We start from the raw sequence: 19,623 nt of genomic DNA, 5'->3' as shown, positions 1-19,623 counted from the left end.
ATAGATGATAAACAATGATACTGAAACCAAAACATGAAGCATAATTACCACAAAAAGTATAATAAATGTGCAATACTGTTAAAAATATCAACAGCAATAAATAACAGAACACAACAATTAAATGGTCCATATTATGCAATTTTCTGATCTCTTTTCTAATGTCGTTTCCTCATCAACAAACTGAAGCTGAAGTTGTGTTTTGTTTCATTCTCACATGTTTAACACACAAACTTTTAGGTTGAGTTCTTCTCTTGAACTGAAAACACTCTGTTCCACCTTGTGATGTCATGTGGTAATGCAGAAAGTGCTCCACTGTGTTTTTTAAACTCCATACAGTGGAATCATTTGGATGATTTCAGTCCTGGAAATACCAATCTCTACTGAAGTAACGGTAAAATGTAGCTGTTAACATGAACTACCACGTCATGACATCATAAGGTGGAATAGAGCATGTTGAGCTTTGGAGATGCAGACAGACTAATATTAAAGAGCTAATCAAACATGTGTGAATGAAACAAAACACAACTGCAGCTCTGTTTTTAAGGAGGGAACAACATTCTAATAAGAGACAGTTTTGTGTAATAAACATTCGACCTTTAAGGAGTTTGTTTGTATATATAGTCACATTATCAAGTTCATTATTCAACTTCTACAGCTCAAATCTCAGTTTGGTGAAGAAAAATAACAAAAAGTTTCTCAGTGACACAAAGAATAATAATCCCCAAATATGATCATTCCATCTGTCATGTGATGAACGATACAGCCAGTATCATGACAGGTCTACTCATGCACACACACACACACACACACACGCACACTCACACACACACACACACACACACACACACACACACACACACGCACACACAAACACCGACGCACACACACTCACAGACATACACTCACACACACACACACAGACACACACACACACGCACGCACTCACACAAACACACGCACACACACACACGCACACACACACATGCACGGACACACACACACACACATCAACATTGGGACTACACTGGGACTAAACCTGGACTAGACAGAACTAAACCCAGACCAAGTCTATGTTGGGACATAAAAATGCTGGAATCAGGAGTAAACACAGTGTGAACATGCCCTTAATCTGGACTTTCACACCTAAACTAGTTGAAATGGAGACCAAACCAAATGAAAATCATGCTGCCTCCTCCAAAAACAAAGACTAAACCAGATGTAAACCAGGTCTAAACCAGGTCTAAACCAGATCTAAACCAGGACTAAACCAGGTCTAAACCAGGTATAAAACCAGGACTAAACCAGGTCTAAACCAGGTCTAAAGCCCAAGCTCAGCCTGAGGAAAAGATAATCTAACTCTGTACTAAGAACAAAACAAAACTAAGAACAAAACAGGACTAAAAAATAGAACTGAACGATTTTGAAAATAATAGAATTCTGTTCAGTTTACATTTTAAAACACAAACTAATACAAGAATCACATTTCAGAACACGTTTGTATAGATATAAAGTGCAGGATTAGCATCTTTTATGCAGAAAAACACAGGAGATTTTGTTGTTTGTGGAGAAAAGACAGTGTTTCAAAAATCACATGCTTTAGTTTCTGCTAATTGCGTCTATTCACATTGCACTTTTGATTCAATCGAGATGAATCTTGCCGTAAATCTTCCTCAGGTCATGGTTTTCTTTGTCTCTTTTCTACGTTCACTGTAGTAGTCTAGCATCAGTCTAGCTTTTTTTTCGTAACCCAGACCTAAACACGTGGACATGAGGAGGACGAGGACAGGTCTGGACAGCTCGGGGGGTGTGAGCGAGCAGAGGAGGGGAGGGACGGTACCTTTCGCGGGACATCCCTGGAAAAGTAGCTGTACGGGGAGAACTTGAGCTGACAGCTGTCTTTGGTCCTGTGGTTCACGATCTCTATGTCTCCAGACTGAAAACACACACACACAAACACACACACAGGTTAGACTGAGCATGAAACTAACTGTACATAACGTTAGTCTGCAGTGTTGGGAAGGTGATTTTTAAAATGTATTCCCCTACAGATTACAGATTACATACACCAAAATGTAGTTTGTAACATAATCCATTAAATTACTTAAAATGAGTAATGTAATCTGAATACTTTGGATTACTTGATTTGCTGTAGAGAAGCAAAGACGAGGAAATCTTCACATAAGAAGTTTTATCTGCTAAAAGAAAATAAAAAGCCCAGACTTTACTGAACCAGATTAAAAATATTATTGATAGAAGAGAAGCATGGTTTAGTCCTGTTTTAGGCCTGGTTTAGATCTAGTTTAGACCTGGTTTAGACCTGGTTTAGATCTAGTTTAGACCTGGTTTAGATCTAGTTTAGACCTGGTTTAGACCTGGTTTAGATCTAGTTTAGACCTGGTTTAGACCTGGTTTAGACCTGGTTTTACTCCTGGTTTAGACCTGGTTTAGACCTGGTTTTACTCCTGGTTTAGACCTGGTTCAGACCTGTTTTAGACCTGGTTCAGTCCTGGTTCAATCCTGATTTAGTCCTGGTTTTAGTCCTGGTTCAATCCTGATTTAGTCCTGGTTTTAGTCCTGGTTTTAGTCCTGGTTCAATCCTGATTTAGTCCTGGTTTAGTGTCCAGCAATGAGTGGAATTACAAAAAAAAAAAAAAAAAGGAATACAGCCCAAAATGTGAAAACAGGAAAATACCGCCATGTAATCCATGTATTTCAACAAAGTAACTGTAACCGAATACAGTTACTCATAATTTGTACTCTGATTACATAACGCCGGTACATGTAATCTATTACTCCCCAACACTGTTAGTCTGACAGCATAACACAAAACAGAAGATCATAAATGAATCAAAATATAGATGGATGTAAAAATGTATCTTTTGTGAGCTATAAGATGGACCAGGGATTGGCAAATATTTTAATTATTACTTTGCCCTCTTAAAAATTAACAGCTGAATTAAAGTGTATGTATATATCTGTAGTAATTAAGTTCATTATAGGTAATAAACAAACAAACAAACAAAAAACATGCTTCTCTGAATGGCCATTTATTTGCTTGTCTACATTCTAAAGAGTGTTCTGCTGCCCAAACTCTGACCTCTCCCTCCTCCACAGATCTGACCCTCTCACAGAAATACACAGATAAACTCCAGTCCTGATGAAGCAGAGTCAGAGGAGCAGAGGAGCAGGTTCAGAGGAGCAGAGGAGCAGGTTCAGAGGAGCAGAGGAGCAGGTTCAGAGGAGCAGAGGAGCAGAGCCAGAGGAGCAGAGGAGCAGAGCCAGAGGAGCAGAGGAAGAGGAGCAGAGCCAAAGGAGCAGGTTCAGAGCAGGAGAGAAAGAGGAGCAGGTTCAGAAGAACAGAGAAGCAGAAAAGCAGAGGAGGAGGGGCAGTTCTGGGCCCACCTGGTCAATCCACAGTTTGCCCACAATGATGTTGTGCACGGTGGAGGTGACCTTCCTCCAGACGTAGTGGTTCCCAGACGAGTGGAACTGCAGGTGGATGGCCCCTTAAACACACACACACACACACACAGAGTTTACATTGACATACATGAAGTTCCCTTAGACCAACCATAAATCATGAATACATGCTCAACCTAACCTGAACCCTAACTGATTTTTATTAGTCATTATTTGTATTCATCTGGAGTTCTTTCTCTGGAGGGATGACGCATCTTTCAGTGCTTCCTGGGGTCCAGTTAAAGACAGTTTCCTTCATTATTTGATGTATGCTCAAGAATATAGTTTAGGCTGGTCCATCACAGAATGGTAAAAAATAAAGTTTCAGAGAACCTCGATTAGAGCCCTGCATTAGGTTTTAGTATCCAAACGATGATTTAGGAGGAAATATGGAAGAAAAAGGAGATGTTTTAGAGGGTGCTGCCACAGTAAACATTCAAGAAATAACTTTAACAGCTTTTCAGTACTACCTAAACCTAACCGCCATCTTTGGTGCTTGAATGAAGAAATGTTTGGCTGGAATTCGACTCCAGTGTGACAGAAGAACAGAAGAAGCTGATTGGTTCACAATATTATGGAACAGGAAGGTTCAGAGGTTCCACCAAAGCGACGGGACGCCCTTAATCAAGCAGATTATGAAGGGAAGAAGATCAAAGATTTTGTCACCACCAGCAGGATGCGTTTCTTCAAAGCTCTTGATCTGCCAAAAACATTTGGAACAATTCCCAAAAAATTCAAAGAGCACAGGAGCATCTTTAGTGACGCCAACAAAGCCACAGTGGAGCTGCTCTTTCTAAGTAACTTTTTATGGACTTTATGGACTTTGTAGGCAGATTTTATGAACTTTCTAAGTATTTTTTATGCAAGTTTCAGTTTGTGTTTGCAGACTAAGATGACATATTATTTATTTGGTTGGTTATATTATAGTAATTTTCAAGTATCTTGAGCAACCTCTAAATATGAATGAATTTGCATAAAATTTTAACCCAAATATTTTGGCCAGATATGGAACCAAATGCAGGTTTCTAATACAGAGAATCTAAAAAAAAAACTATTGGACCACCCTAATATAGATGTAGAAAATGTACAAATAATCAACAATGTTTAACAAGAAATTGAAAATAAATATTATATGAAATATCATACTATCAAAAACTGAGCACAGGTACGTCTTTGGTTACTACATTAGAATATGGTCGCACAGGTGTATCTATAGCAGGGGTGAGCAAACAATAGCCCGGGGGCCATATGTGGCCCTTTAATCTTTTTAATCCGGCCCTTGAATAATAATAATAATTTTCAGTGTTTTAAATGTCATTTCAGTAAATAGTAAATACTGTGGAACTTGAAAGACAGATACTTTGTTGTAATGATTTTCAATTATGGGATATCTTTTCTACATATCCCATGTTATTTTTTTCTCTTACCAAAAAACTCCATCCCTGTGCTCCTGGTCCGGCCCTTCCATCAAATTTTCGAACCCTTTGTGGCCCACGAGTCAAAAAGTTTGCCCACCCCTGATCTATTGTAATAATGCAGGATTTTTTATCGTGCTTTTCCAGATGTTCAGAGGTGTAATGGTTGGTGTGGTGCTTGGTCTTACCCAGCGGCATGATGGACAGGTACTTCCCTCTGAACTTGCTGGCGATGGTGATCTCCTGCCACAGGGTCCAGCCTCTCTGTGAGATGACGTGGTGGGCAGCAGCCGGAGGGTGATGACTGACCTGAGCACACACACACACACACACACACAGGTCAGACACAGACACACACACACAGACACACACAGGTCAGACACACATAGAGAGACACACACAGGTCCGACACAGACACACACACACAGACACACACAGGTCAGACACAGACACACACACAGACACACACAGGTCAGACAGGGGCTCAGCAGCTCCCTCTCTGTGTGTTACAGTACATAAAGCTAAACATCCAGTGATGTTACTACAGTTATTCTCTATGATCTTACATTCCCTATATTGTTTTTATCTTTTAAATCATTTGAACAGGTCATGCACACTTTTGTCTCCTCCCGTTTGGACGACTGTAACACATTTTTCTCTCAGACTCCAGCATTTTCTCGCTTACAGTTGGACCAAAATTCTGCTGCGCGCCTTTTAACTGGAACCAAAAAACCTGTTCTCTGCCTTTTAACACTGCGTAAGTCGTGTGCTCCTCTGTGTCTTTTATTTATTATATTTATTTTACTTATTTACTGCTATTTAATGATTTTTACGGTTTTGCTTTTATGGTTTTATTGTTTTAGAACTGGTGTGATCAAATTTGAACAATTTACCTTTGTGTCTTCACTTTGGAAACTGCTTTGTTTGTAAAATGTGCTATAGCAATAAAGTGGATTTGGAATTTTCAAAAGTGTATTTTCTGTTAGGTGTGGTTTTCAACACAACATAGTAGGGGGCGTGGTCAGGTGTGGGAGAATACAAGTCAAAGATGTTTGCCAGCAGATTCTGTGTCACTGGCATGATGATACCTTGGAAAAGTATGTTCTGTTGATGTTAAAATACAGCAGGTGGAGCATCATGATAGCATGTAGGATACATCTACTATTAGCATTCTTGGATATTCATGCATGTTTGTTGCTCTTGTAGTTGTTGAGGTTTTTGGCTTTGTTTTCCCAAGGAGGTGTTGAGATCTTCTGTTGGTGGGAGCTCCTCTCATCTGCCCACTGTATCTGTGCGGTATCTGTACCCTGTCTATGGAGATGTAATCACTTTGCTTAGAATGTTTCACAGAAACCTGTACTGTGCTTTGCATATATTTGATAATTTCTAATAATACAACTGTAAAAGTACTACAGCATTGCACCTATTAAATACATTTCCCCATCTTTATCTTAGAAGTCATACTGATCTTAAAGCGATAGTTTGGATTTTTTGACATAAATCTCTATGTCATCCCCGTGAGCAGTGTCGTGCATCCACACTGACTTACCCCCGACAGCGTCCGGTGAACCGAGATACTGGCCGTTTTCGGTGCTGACGAAAGTAGTCCGGCAAGTTGGCTGGGGACTGTATAATAAAGTGTTTTTCTTCTCAAAACAATCTGTGTTCAAAAGAGTGATACATTTGCATCACAAAACTTTTGTCCTCAAAAAAGTCAGACCTCATTATCGCTTGGAACTATTTTCTCTCCGTTCGTATCACTGCGCCAGGCCGCCAGGTGACAATCACTTTCTTCAGTTGTTTGGCAGTGGTTACGTGCTCAGCTCGCCGCGACGCGAGAGAGCTAACGTGAGAGCTAGAGCGATAAGTATATAAGCTTGTATAAGATACATAAGAATATATCTAAAAAATGGTGCGGACTTGTGATTATCAAGGCTGTAACAACACAAATCTGACACAATCTCTAAGCACATTTCACCATTTTCCTTTTTTCCTGTCACGGACAAACGCTTTATTTTAATGTCCCCAGCTAACTTGCCAGACTGCTTTCGTCAGCACCTAAAACGGCCAGTATCTCAGCTCAGAGGACGCTGTCGGGGGTAAGTCAGTGTGGATGCACGACACTGCTGACGGGAATGCCATACAGATTCATGTCAAAAAACCCAAACTATCCCTTTAAACCCATCCTGTTGTCCCTGGGCCGTCTGATGCTCTACCTGCTCACACAGGGAGCGGTAGCCCTGCTCGTCCAGGCGGTCCAGCTCGTAGGTCTCCCCCAGCAGAGGGTTGAAGGGTTTGGCGGTGCGGTGGACCGTGGTGGAGTAGGAGGACACGGAGAAAGCGGCCACCAGACACATCTGCTCCAGAGACGACTCGCAGCGCGCGGCTTTGTCCAGGAGCTCACTGTACTCCAGGTCCTCTGAGAGCCGCTGCAGCATGGACAGGGGCTCATTAAAGTTCACCTGAGGACACAGAGGAGGACACGGGCTTTCAAGTTGCTCTAGTTCTGACTCGGTTTGGTGGATAGTGTCAGTATTCACAGTAGTAGTACCTCAGCTAAATGATACTTCATGGAAAATCAACACAGGCAATTTAAAAGGCCCATTGCACATTATCCTCATCACAAACAAAGCTGAGTTGAGTTGTGTTCCATTCACACATGTTTAACTCACAAACCCACACATTTAGGCTGAGTTCTCCTCTCAGACAGAAAATACTCTGTTCCAACTTGTGATGTCATGTAGTAATACAGGAAGTGCTCCACTGTGTTTTTAAACTCCATACACCTCCACATTTGGATCATTTCAGCGACGATCATTTCCAATCTTTTCTGAAGGTAGCTGTTGAAAATTTAAAAACTTCTGCTTCATGACATCACAAGGTGAAACAGAGCATTCTGAGCTGTGGCGCTGTAGACAGACTAATAATAAAGGGTTACTTAATGTTCCTATATGAAGCTGCACATATAGAATTGTTATTGTTATTGCAGGGGTTCAAGATCTTTTCCTGCTCCACAAAAAAGATACACAAACCAACCCTCAACCCCCTCTACCAAGACAAACCAGTGTATTAAAACATTAGTATTCTTTAATCATTGGACACCATTGTTTTTGACCATATTTGATCCCTTAGAACAGGGGTGTCAAACTTATTTTGGTCCGGCGGCTGTATCCAACCTACTTTGATCCCAAAGGTGCCGAAAAAAAAAAAAAAAAAAAGGCATATATACCCCTAAAATAGCAATAAGTTCAAATATTTGTGAAACGCAAATCTATTACAGAAATCTTTTTTAATTGATGAACTCTTTCTTTTACAAAATATTATCATATTATGAACAACCTGAAACTTTAAGAAAAATGCAATTTCAATACAATGTTTTAACATGAACTTGTTTGCAAATAGGAATAAGTCTATTTTTCTTGGAAAATCCTGCACTAAGCGTCCACTTTTCTCATGTTGGACATTTTTCTGATGAGGGTGTCACGGTCAACAGTCAAAACGATCGTCCTTTAAGAGCGTTTGGAAAGAGACAAGTCTTCATTTGTGCTGCTCTGGTGGGAGGGGCCACGCACAGAGACGCTGGAGACGCTGCTGTGCTCAACGCCGCAGAAAATTAACAAGATTTTAATAGAAAATATAATTCAAATATTTTAGTAGAAAATCAGCCGTGGACCAGATTAAAGGTCTTGGAGGGCCAGATCCAGCCCTCGGGCCATATGTTTGACAGCCCTGCCTTAGAAGTTAGGATCGACTTTAACAAAACTTTAGACTTTAGAGGGTGGTGTATATTTAATTACTCCAAAAGAAAAAGAAAAAAATCAGTTTGACAGGGATTACACTGACATGACACTGACACCAAAAGTGAACAACTGCTGTAACTGTGGATAGTTCATGCCATAATTGGCTTGTAACTTTTGAAACAGACAAGAGGATAATGCCAAGCCTGAGAGTGAAAATGATAGTGACTCCCAGAGGTATGAAGAGTCACTAAAAATTATACTTGACTAAGAATACTATTACTTCACCATAGTAATATTAGTCAGGTAAAAGTATTTTGAAAGTATTTTGAAGCTGAGTATACTCACCGGCATGGGGATCTTGGAGAGCTCCTTGCCGATGCAGTTCTTCATGATGCTCCACAGGTTGAGGGAGTAGTTGGGTTTGTCTGGGATGTGTGTGCGCCGGAGCCTGCGGGGCCCCAGGTCCCGACTGGAGACATGGTTACAGCCCGGAGAGCCCTGAAGGACATGAGGAAGAGAGAAGAGTGAGAGAAGACGAGAGGAGAGTAAGGGAAGAGGAGAGTGAGAGATGAGTAGAGGAGAGTAGAGGAGAGGTATAGACCCCCCCCCACACACACACACACAACAATAACTTTATCCACATGGTTTACTGTGGAGTGTGTGAGTCTCTCGTTCATAAGTGTAACCTCCTTATTTATGATTTTAGTGAGGAGCATTGCCACAGCAGGTCAGTATGTGACATGTGTATGTGGTATTAACTAGGACATATTTAGATCACCATGTTTCCTTTTATTGGTTTGAAAATGCTAAATTATCTGGAAATAACTTATCAACATGTTTAATAAGTTTCACTTTTATTTTTGTTGTTCCCACTGCCCTTGTCCCCATGCAAAGTCCCTCATCCCTGTTCAGAGCTTCAGATCCTTGTACAGGATCATACTGCCAACTGTAAGGAGCACCCTGGAGACACTCATGCACAGGTGACCCCAACATGGTACAGATATTCAGATGCTCACTGAGGTTCCACGGCCGTGAACAAGGTGAAAAGCCCATGAGCACGCAGTCACTCCACTGTCTTTACACTCTGTCTAACTGGCTTTGGCCAGCAGAGCATCCAGTGCCATCCAGTGACACCCAGAGCCACCCACAGCCACCCAGAGCCACCCAGTGACACCAAGTGACACCCAGTGACCCAGAGCATGGCAGGCTATAAGAAGCCAGGCATGTCTCACATTGCATCATGGGATATTTGGAGCTCATGTAAAATGAGCCAATCAGGAATGGAGCCAAAGGTCCACAGTACAGTCCAGGGCAGTGCACAGGGCACGGGGCAGGACATGGGCAATACATGGGCAGTACATGGGCAGTACATGGGCAGTACATGGGCAGTACATGGGCAGTACATGGGCAGTACATGGGCAGTACACAGGGCAGTACACAGGGCAGTACATGGGCAGTACATGGGCAATACACAGGGCAGTACATGGGCAGTACATGGGCAGGATATGGGTAGTACACAGGGCAGTACATGGGCAGTACATGGGTAGTACACAGGGCAGTACATGGGCAGTACATGGGTAGTACACAGGGCAGTACATGGGCAGGATATGGACAGTACATGAGCAGTACACAGGGCAGTACACAGGGCTTTACGCAGAGTGTGTATACTGTATGTGTTCTTATGTGAAGTAAGTGGAAGCATGTAAGCAAGGACTGTACAGGCTGGGCTTGTATCAGGGCTGTCAGAAGTATTGAAAATCAGATACCAATCCAGAGTAAAACTAGTATAGAAACTCGATACTCATTTGAGGAGGTACTGATACTAAAAAGTCCCATTCACAGGAGAGAAATGAAATTTCCAGAATGTGTTTAGAATGATGTTGAGCTGCATCAGAACAAGTAGAAGACACATAGACTAGTACACACATGGAGCACAGAGAGGTTACACAGATATGAGGCCACATGGGAACAGAAAAGAAAGTTCTACCATTTATTATCACTGTGGTACCAAAGTCAATATTGAGTATCAAGACTATTCCTCAGTATGAAAATGACGTTTGAAATGTTCCTGTGGTGACAGCACTATAGGTCCTAACATGTGTGAGGGTGTGTTGTGGAGCAGATTTCATACATGGTCGTCCTGGCTCCAGTCACTGTTGGGACCTGCGCCGGCTCCACTCAGGTTACTCTGGGACCTCCTGGAGAAGAACAGGAGAACAGACCAGGATGAGAATCAGAATCCAAATACAAGTTCAAATATACTGGTAAACCTGAAGACACACTTTCTGTGCTGTCTGTATTCAAAGTAGTGAAAGGCCAAACTAGAAACACTTCAAGAGGTCAAATTAGAGCTGCACAAAATCACAATCAGTAATAAAAGTTGCAACAACAACAGTTCTTTAGATAGTAGAAAAATCCTCTGCAAACAACACACTGTCCTGTCCTCTTTTTATTGAACCACTGTCGTACCAGACAAGTGTAACACACATGTCTCTAAACCCAGAGGATCAACTAATAACCTTTCATTAAATGTGCACTGTGTAACTTTTCTTTTGAAGGGTATGCCACCTCCTTGTCTCCATGGAGATGATTTAGCCTGAAATGTTCAACAGTAGGACAATGAAGGTTCTATATTACACCAAATGGATTCTTGTGATCATGTTAGAATGTTATCTCCTCAAAAACATACTTATAGTTGTGTTGTGTTTCAGTCACATATGTTTGAGTAATCCTTTAATATTAGTCAGTCTACATCTCCAATGCTCAAAATGCTCTGTTCCACTTTGTGATGTCATGGAGTGGTAGTTTTCAAGTTATCAACTCCTTTTACCTTTAGAAGAACAAGAACTCAGCTTAAATGTGCAGAGTTTGTGTGTCAAACATGTGTGAATGAAACAAAACACAAGTCCAGGTGTTTTTGTGATCAGGGAATGACATTAGAACAGAGATCAAAATATAACCTGATATGGGCCCATTAAACAAGCAGCACCAGGCAAAGGTACAGTTCAGATCTGTGGAGATGCAGTCCTGCTCACAATAAGAATGCATAATATATATGTTTTTTTAGGTTAGGTTAGGGTTAGGTTGCTTTATTTGTACGTGTATGTAAATTTGTTTTGCAGATTTGAGAGACTGGTTATTTTACATCTCATGTATCGACACATACACATAAAACACACACATATATAAAACACAGACATATATAAAACACACACACATAAAACACACACATATAAAACACACACATATAAAACACACACATACACCACACACACATGGGTCCGGTCAAATGATAACGGAGGGAAACGGGGGCAGATTTTTGACATTCAAATGTCTCTTATTCAGAAACTAGAGGGACTATTGAAATAAGTAAAGTATCAGAATGTAGGAAAGAGTTACACTCCAACAGGGTAAAGTTAAACCTGTGATATTCTTTCAAGTTGTTGACAAAAAATTTAAAAACTCATGTCGGTAACGGAGGGAATGAAATATGCAGCACTTTTTGGGCAATAAATCCAAACAGTGATAACTCTTGGTTCTCACTTCCATATCCTTAACAAACTGGTTTGAATATTTACTTCATATAGTTTTCTACCATATGGTACAAGATTAGGTTGAAAAACCTCTTACTTTTTGAGTCATGAGATTTTTTATTAAGAAAGATCATGGTAACGGAGGGAAAAGTAACGGAGGGAAAATTTCTCAGCTTTTTTCTTCTGAATACTTTAATATTACTTCAAAATGAAAGGAAACTATTTCTATAAAATATGTCAGTCCTTCCAAGCTAATTTTTATCATTTTAAATACTTTTTTTTTTTTTTTAATCCTGTACCTTCATCAACAGTTCAAAGATGGAATAACACAAGATATGATGAAATACATCCATTTATTTACATGATTTTCAGGTCTTTGAAATTTGGGAAATAATTTTTGTTCCATGTTTCATACATGGTCTGTTTAAAACATATGGAACTTTAGAACCAAAAATGGTACAGAAAAAAGGTCAACAGTTTCATAAACTAGAGTACATATGTATCTGTTCAATACATTTTTATATCAGATGAATTAACTTGAATTTTTGGCCTTGATGTTTACTTCTGCTTGACCGGGCCCAGATATAAAACACACACATACACCACACACACACACATACACCACACACACATACACCACACACACATACACCACACACACACACATATAAAACACACACATACACCACACACACACACATACACCACACACACATATAAAACACACACATACACCACACACACACACATACACCACACACATACACCACACACACACACATACACCACACACACACATATAAAACACACACATACACCACACACACACACACATACACCACACACACACACATACACCACACACACACATATAAAACACACACATACACCACACACACACACATATAAAACACACACATACACCACACACACATATAAAACACACAGGTACAATAAAGAGGTACAGTGCTCCAGTGCACACTGCACCCGTAGCTGTAGCTGAAGAAATGCTACACAGATCTGTTTAAAGCCGCCCTGTGGAACATTCCAGGCAAAGCAGTCACATCTCCATGGAAACAAGAAGGTGGCAGAAATCTGAAAGTTCCAGAAAGTTATGAGCACACAGAGTGTCAGCCTTTCCGTGTAATTTAGGAGGCAGTCAAATGAGAATGTTTGGCCCTGGAGACTGGAGTTTATTTAGGGAGATTACGTTTGGCTAGCAACAACACTTTACCAGATCTGTACCAAAAACAGACAAACTGCATCTTCATCAACCTTTTTCTGCTGTAATTTATGACAGAGATAATTACTTTTAAGAACCACAAAGACAGACTCATAACCTATTACATCAGGACTACACCAGGACTACACCAGGACTAAACCAGGACTACACCAGGACTAAACCAGGACTAAACCAGGACCACACCAGGACTAAACCAGGACTAAACCAGGACTAAACCAGGACTAAACCAGGACTAAACCAGGACTAAACCAGGACTAAACCAGGACTAAACCAGGAGTACACCAGGACTAAACCAGGACTAAACCAGGACCACACCAGGACTAAACCAGAAGTACACCAGGACTACACCAGGACTAAACCAGGACTAAACATGGACCACACCAGGACTACACCAGGACTAAACCAGGACTAAACCTGGACCACACCAGGACTACACCAGGACTAAACCAGGACTAACCAGGACTACACCAGGACTAAACCAGGACTAAACCAGGACTAAACCAGGAGTACACCAGGACTACACCAGGACTAAACCAGGACTACACCAGGACTAAACCAGGACTAAACCAGGACCAGGACTACAGGACTACAGGACTAAACCAGGACCACCAGGACTAAACCAGGACTAACACCAGGACTAAACCAGGACTAAACCAGGACTACACCAGGACTAAACCAGGACTAAACCAGGACTAAACCAGGACTACACCAGGACTAAACCAGGAGTACACCAGGACTAAACCAGGACTAAACCAGGACTTAAACCAGGACTACACCAGGACTAAACCAGGACTACACCAGGACTAAACCAGGACTAAACCAGGACTAAACCAGGACCACACCAGGACTACACCAGGACTAAACCAGGACTAAACCAGAAGTACACCAGGACTAAACCAGGACTAAAACTGGACCACACCAGGACTACACCAGGACTAAACCAGGACTAAATCAGGACTAAACCAGGAGTACACCAGGACTACACCAGGACTAAACCAGGAGTACACCAGGACTAAACCAGGACTAAACCAGGACTACACCAGGACTAAACCAGGACTAAACCAGGACCACACCAGGACTAAACCAGGACTAAACCAGGACCACACCAGGACTAAACCAGGACTAAACCAGGACTAAACCAGGACTAAACCAGGAGTACACCAGGACTAAACCAGGACTAAACCAGGACTACACCAGGACTAAACCAGGACTACACCAGGACTAAACCAGGACTAAACCAGGACTAAACCAGGACTAAACCAGGACTAAACCAGGACTAACCAGGACCAGGACTAAACCAGGACTAAGCCAGGACTAAACCAGGACCACACCAGGACTAAACCAGGACTAAACCAGGACCACACCAGGACTAAACCAGGACTAAACCAGGACTAAGCCAGGACTAAACCAGGACTAAGCCAGGACTAAACCAGGACCACACCAGGACTAAACCAGGACTAAGCCAGGACTAAACCAGGACCACACCAGGACTAAACCAGGACTAAGCCAGGACTAAACCAGGTCTAAGCCAGGACTACACCAGGACTACACCAGGACTAAAGGCCTATTCAAAGCAGGGCAGTTGTGTAAACATCATGCTGTGGGTCCATACACGTGCTGAGCAGAGATGGGCAGAGTAACCAAAAATTCTACAAAAGGGCACAGTCAAAATAATATTACTCAAATACTAGTAAAAGAAGTAGTAAAAGCAAAAAAGTACTACTCAAGTAAGAAGAACTTAAAGAGTAACTGTCAGGACTGATTTATAATTTCAAGTCAATGTATACGTGAGGACAAAACTTTCAATCATTCTTTGGTATTTTTAAAGAATGTCCTAAATCATATCTGAAGGAGCGGTGCAAGAAACACAAATGATCAAATGATTTCAGATTGTCAGCACTTGTACACTGCACTGCTACTCAAGTACAAGTAAAAGTCTGAAAAGTACAATTTTATTAAAAACTGACATATGAGTAAATGTACTTAACATAAATGAAACTTAATGTCTAAAACTGGTCTAAACGAGGACTAAACCAGGTCTAAACAAGGGCAAAATCAGAACTTAACCAAGACTTTGATGTAGCACTTTCATATTTGAGCTCCTTAATCTTTATCTTGAATCTTTATTTCTTTATTTCAGTGTCATTTGTCGTGTGTGATGATGGTCTGTGGGTGTGTTTAATGTCTCACGGAGCACGTTGAGCCTCTTGCACATCCAACCGTCACACTAAGTCTTAGTAATGTTAACACCACCTCAAGACCTACAGCAGCTCTAAACTAAACATGTAACCATTTTGAAGCAGAACTAAACCAGACCAAACCCCAGTCAGTCACACGTGGGCCTTACCTGCGCAGCATGTTGTCACTGGTTGTCACGGTGATGAAAGCGGGCGAGTCCTCCATGGCGTCGAAGTACTCGGTCTCCTCATCCTCGTCACTGGGCTCCTCTTTGGGCGCGCTCTCACTCCCCTCTGCTCACACGCGCACACACACACGCAGACACACAGTAGACTTTAATGAGTGACCCATGGCACCTGATCAGCTGTAATCTGTTTAAATAGTGCAGCTAAGTGAGTTAGTGTGTGTTACAGTGCGAGGTGAATATTCTAAAGAGTGGTTCAAACACACTGTTCGGGGCTCACACACGAGACCACAGGCCTTTAACAATCCTACAGTCACAACACAACTACAGTAGACTTCTCTGGAAATGTGAGACCTGGAATCAGTTCTTTTAGGCTACGTTCAGACTGCAGGGCTTAATGCTCAATTCCAATTTTTTTTTTGGTGAAATCCGATGTTTTTGCGAGGTCGTTCACATTTCCAATTAAATGTGACTTGTATGTGACTCCAGTGTGAACATTAAACAGCCCAAAAGTGTCCCACATGTGCACTGGAGACACGACGACGTCAACCGCAGTGAGCGTCTCTGTGTTTACAGAAGTTGTCCAAACATGGACTCGAGCATCGAGCACCTGGAGATTTTAAAGTTCCTCTCGTACTGGAGCCAGAACATGAACAACTTACTTGTTTTAAGGAGGAGATTGAGAAGGAGAAGGACGAGGTTTTTGGTCGTGGTGTTTTGTGGGACAGCGTCTGTTGAAAGGAACGTGTGGATGTGGAGACGTAGCCAAGAGTGGTGAGTGGTGATGTGCTTCACTTCAGTGACACGGAGTTCATTAACAATTTTCATATGACGAGAAGAACGTTTGTGTACATTTGTGTCTTGTTGATAACGTGTAGGTCGGATTCATGCACTTTGGTCGTTCAGACTGAAGTCGCATGTCAAAAGATCAGATATGCATCGGTTTCAGGAGCACATTTTGAAGTGTCCTGGGTCACATTTGAAAAAATCGGATCTGTGTGGTTCAGACTGTCATTAAAAGATCAGATACAGGAACATAGGGGCCAAAAAATCAGATTTGGGTCACTTCAGGCTGCAGTGTGAACGCAGCCTTAGACTTCATAACATGTATAAGCACAGTGAGAAATGCATATTTAAAGGATATCATATGCAAATGTCCATCATATGCAAGGGTTCATGGGAGAAAACCTTGGCACAGTAGATAAGTGTTTTGCCTTCCAGCCAGGTTTAAAACTTGCTCACAGCTCATAAGTAAAGGACTACTGAGCAGCTCCTCAGACTGTTTCCTGTGGCAGGACGTCAGGGTTTAATAACATTAGTGACTGATTTGAAACATATGATCTTAAAGGAACTATATGTAGTCTGTGCTCTTACTGGTTTAAAAAGTATTACAATCACAACTGAACCTGTGTCTCCAGAGCTTTAACCTGCAGATATATGGACACTAGGGATGGGCATTCGATTAAATTTTCTCAATCGATCATCGAGAGAATTAACGATCGATTATCGATTAATCATTAACGTTTTTATATTAAAATGATCATCATTATTATTACTATCTGCACTACTAATCTGCATAATCTCTAGAGCCACATCAGCCCATTTGACATTATAATGTGTTTAATGCAGATTTGTGCAAGTCTCACAGAAACAAAACTTAAAACCACATCACAAATTTACATAAACTAAACCAAGAAAAAAAAAACCTCTTGTGCGCTGATGCGGCACGACTCAGTGGAATACAGGTTAGTGTGACCATATTTGCATTTGTCAAAACCAGGACACTGTACGGGGGAGGGAGGTGGGGTCTCGTCATCGACATTGAACGACTCTCACCTGGCAAAGCTTTTTCATGCCCATCCCTAATGGACACATCCAAGTTTGTCTCATTCTCACTTTATGTTCAGGCCTCATGTGAAGCTCAGAACCTCCAGAATTCCCTCCTTGAGCTGCAGAGGCTGCACTAGCACTGACTCGTGACTGGGGCAGGTGCTGGGGTTCAGTGAGTGAGAACTGGTTTAATGCCACAGGATCTTGATACCCAAAGTGATGTCGTTGGCAGAGTGGTTAGCGTGTTGCAGATGTATAAGAGCTTGTGTCAGAGTAGTTAGCCACGCTGCACTGACCCTTGCTCAGACAGGGGGCGCTGCTGGGCGTGCTGGGGTGGCTGGGCTTCTCTCTCCAGGCGCGCTCCAGGCTGTTGTGCTGTTTGGCTAGCTGCTCAATGGTCTCCTCCAGGTGGGCCCTTTGCTCCCGCTCATACTGCAGAGCACGCTGCCATCTTCGGCTGTGGCTCTCTGCCAGGTCCAGGAAGTCCCGACACGCCTGCACACATGACACACACACACACGACACACACACACACACACGACACACACACACACAGGGGTTAGAAGGGAACTAAACACTACATCAACTGTGTATACGGTGTTTGAATAGTATTGTCTACTCTTCCTAGTGCTTGTTGGTCATTTTTGTGCAAACCAGGTACATTTGCAGCTTTGTGTTCTTCCTTCAGAGGCCACTGCAATTCCACGTACTATGTGACATTATCTGCCCTGATTACAGCCAGGTCTTAATGATTACAAAACTCTAAAAATCTGGCCACAGGGGCAGAGTTTGTCCCCTAGACCCCCCCCTCCTCCCCCCTCACTCTCCCCTTTGGCCTGGTGGGATAATCCATTTATCCATTTCATAATTAGTAGACTCATTGAATTCATATTAACCCTTACATACTGTTCATTTCTTTAGCTTTCACAGTATGGTCCAGGTCACATTTGGCCCGGACCAAGAATTCCCTTACAATAAGTGTCTATACCAAATAAACAGACTGTCTCACATGAATAAATATATGTAATATATAAATACACTGTTTGAGAGAGCAGGAAGAGCATATTTTTGTAAGTTTTACAACACTCGTTTTTTGAGAAAAACATCTGCTATCACACAGTATCATGTCCTGTTTTACAAAACAAATAAAAACATAAAAGCCAATATGACAATGATATTTATTGCATTTGAAACTGACATGAATATTCTGGAACTGTTGGAAATGATAATATAACTATTTTTATCCACTGCGGCCATTATGCTTATTTCAAACTAGTCAATGCATTCAAAGCAGTGGTATATAAAAGTATAACATTTTTAAATATTTTCATTTTTGTGTAGTTTGGCAAAATTTAGGAAAAGTCTTCAAATTTCAGGATCAAAGAATGATGTTTAGTGTATTTTTACTACTGCTGAATGTCAAAACGGGTCAAAATTAACCCAAATAGTATGTAAGGGTTAAAACACAGGAAAATAGCTTCAGGTTTTCTTCATACAAATTCTGAAACAGGACAAGGATGAGGCTTACAGGCTCGAACAATGAACAGGACCATGCCTGTAATACAAGAATTTACTCACTTATTTGCTACAGAGGACATGGAAGTCTTTTTTGACAATAAAATACCTGGAATTTACTCTGTACACAGCAGCATGCCTGTTAGCGAATGCTAACTTGTGTTATACTTGAATTATTTCTGGTGTTGACACTTCATTAAGCATCAAGATCTCTGTACAAGGACTCTGTGCTGACATTCCCCTGCAGAGACTCTCCTGTTTTACGCCTATACAGAGACTTTTATACACAAACTATAGTAGGAGGTGACTGTGGTTTAGACTTAGAGTCTCTTCGTTGTTGCAGGGACCAGCCAGGCCTCTTGGCACGCTGCACAGTCCAATCAGGCTCCATCCGGATGTTATCTGACTAACAAGTCATGACATCATCCCTATCAGTAAGTCTTCTCCTATCTAGTTAGTTTGCCATTAGATAGATTGGAATATTCTTGAATAAATCTCTGAGTGTCAGAGCTGTGATCAGAGCCCT

At 41.6% G+C, this 19,623-nt stretch overlaps 1 protein-coding gene across 3 annotated transcripts in view; it reads right to left on the bottom strand.

The window, feature by feature from the left end:
- osbp2b (oxysterol binding protein 2b) overlaps window positions 1–19,623 on the bottom strand; it is a 39,541-nt gene that overhangs the window by 7,717 nt on the left and 12,201 nt on the right. For all 3 annotated transcript variants that reach the window (XM_055161811.1, XM_055161814.1, XM_055161812.1), the window contains 8 exons: window positions 17,879–18,077; window positions 15,738–15,861; window positions 10,746–10,812; window positions 8,960–9,112; window positions 7,091–7,336; window positions 5,063–5,183; window positions 3,403–3,506; window positions 1,838–1,933 (listed from right to left, as the gene is read on the bottom strand). In XM_055161811.1, coding sequence (XP_055017786.1) covers window positions 1,838–1,933; window positions 3,403–3,506; window positions 5,063–5,183; window positions 7,091–7,336; window positions 8,960–9,112; window positions 10,746–10,812; window positions 15,738–15,861; window positions 17,879–18,077 — 1,110 coding nt within the window. The remainder of the gene's footprint in view (window positions 1–1,837; window positions 1,934–3,402; window positions 3,507–5,062; window positions 5,184–7,090; window positions 7,337–8,959; window positions 9,113–10,745; window positions 10,813–15,737; window positions 15,862–17,878; window positions 18,078–19,623) is intronic.

Source organism: Boleophthalmus pectinirostris, unplaced genomic scaffold (assembly GCF_026225935.1).
Source record: "Boleophthalmus pectinirostris isolate CB_2022bp ecotype Guang Dong unplaced genomic scaffold, ASM2622593v1 HiC_scaffold_4, whole genome shotgun sequence".
Taxonomy (NCBI): domain Eukaryota; kingdom Metazoa; phylum Chordata; class Actinopteri; order Gobiiformes; family Gobiidae; genus Boleophthalmus; species Boleophthalmus pectinirostris.
Note: the sequence above shows the minus strand (reverse complement) of the source record. Positions and strands in the feature narration are given on the sequence as shown.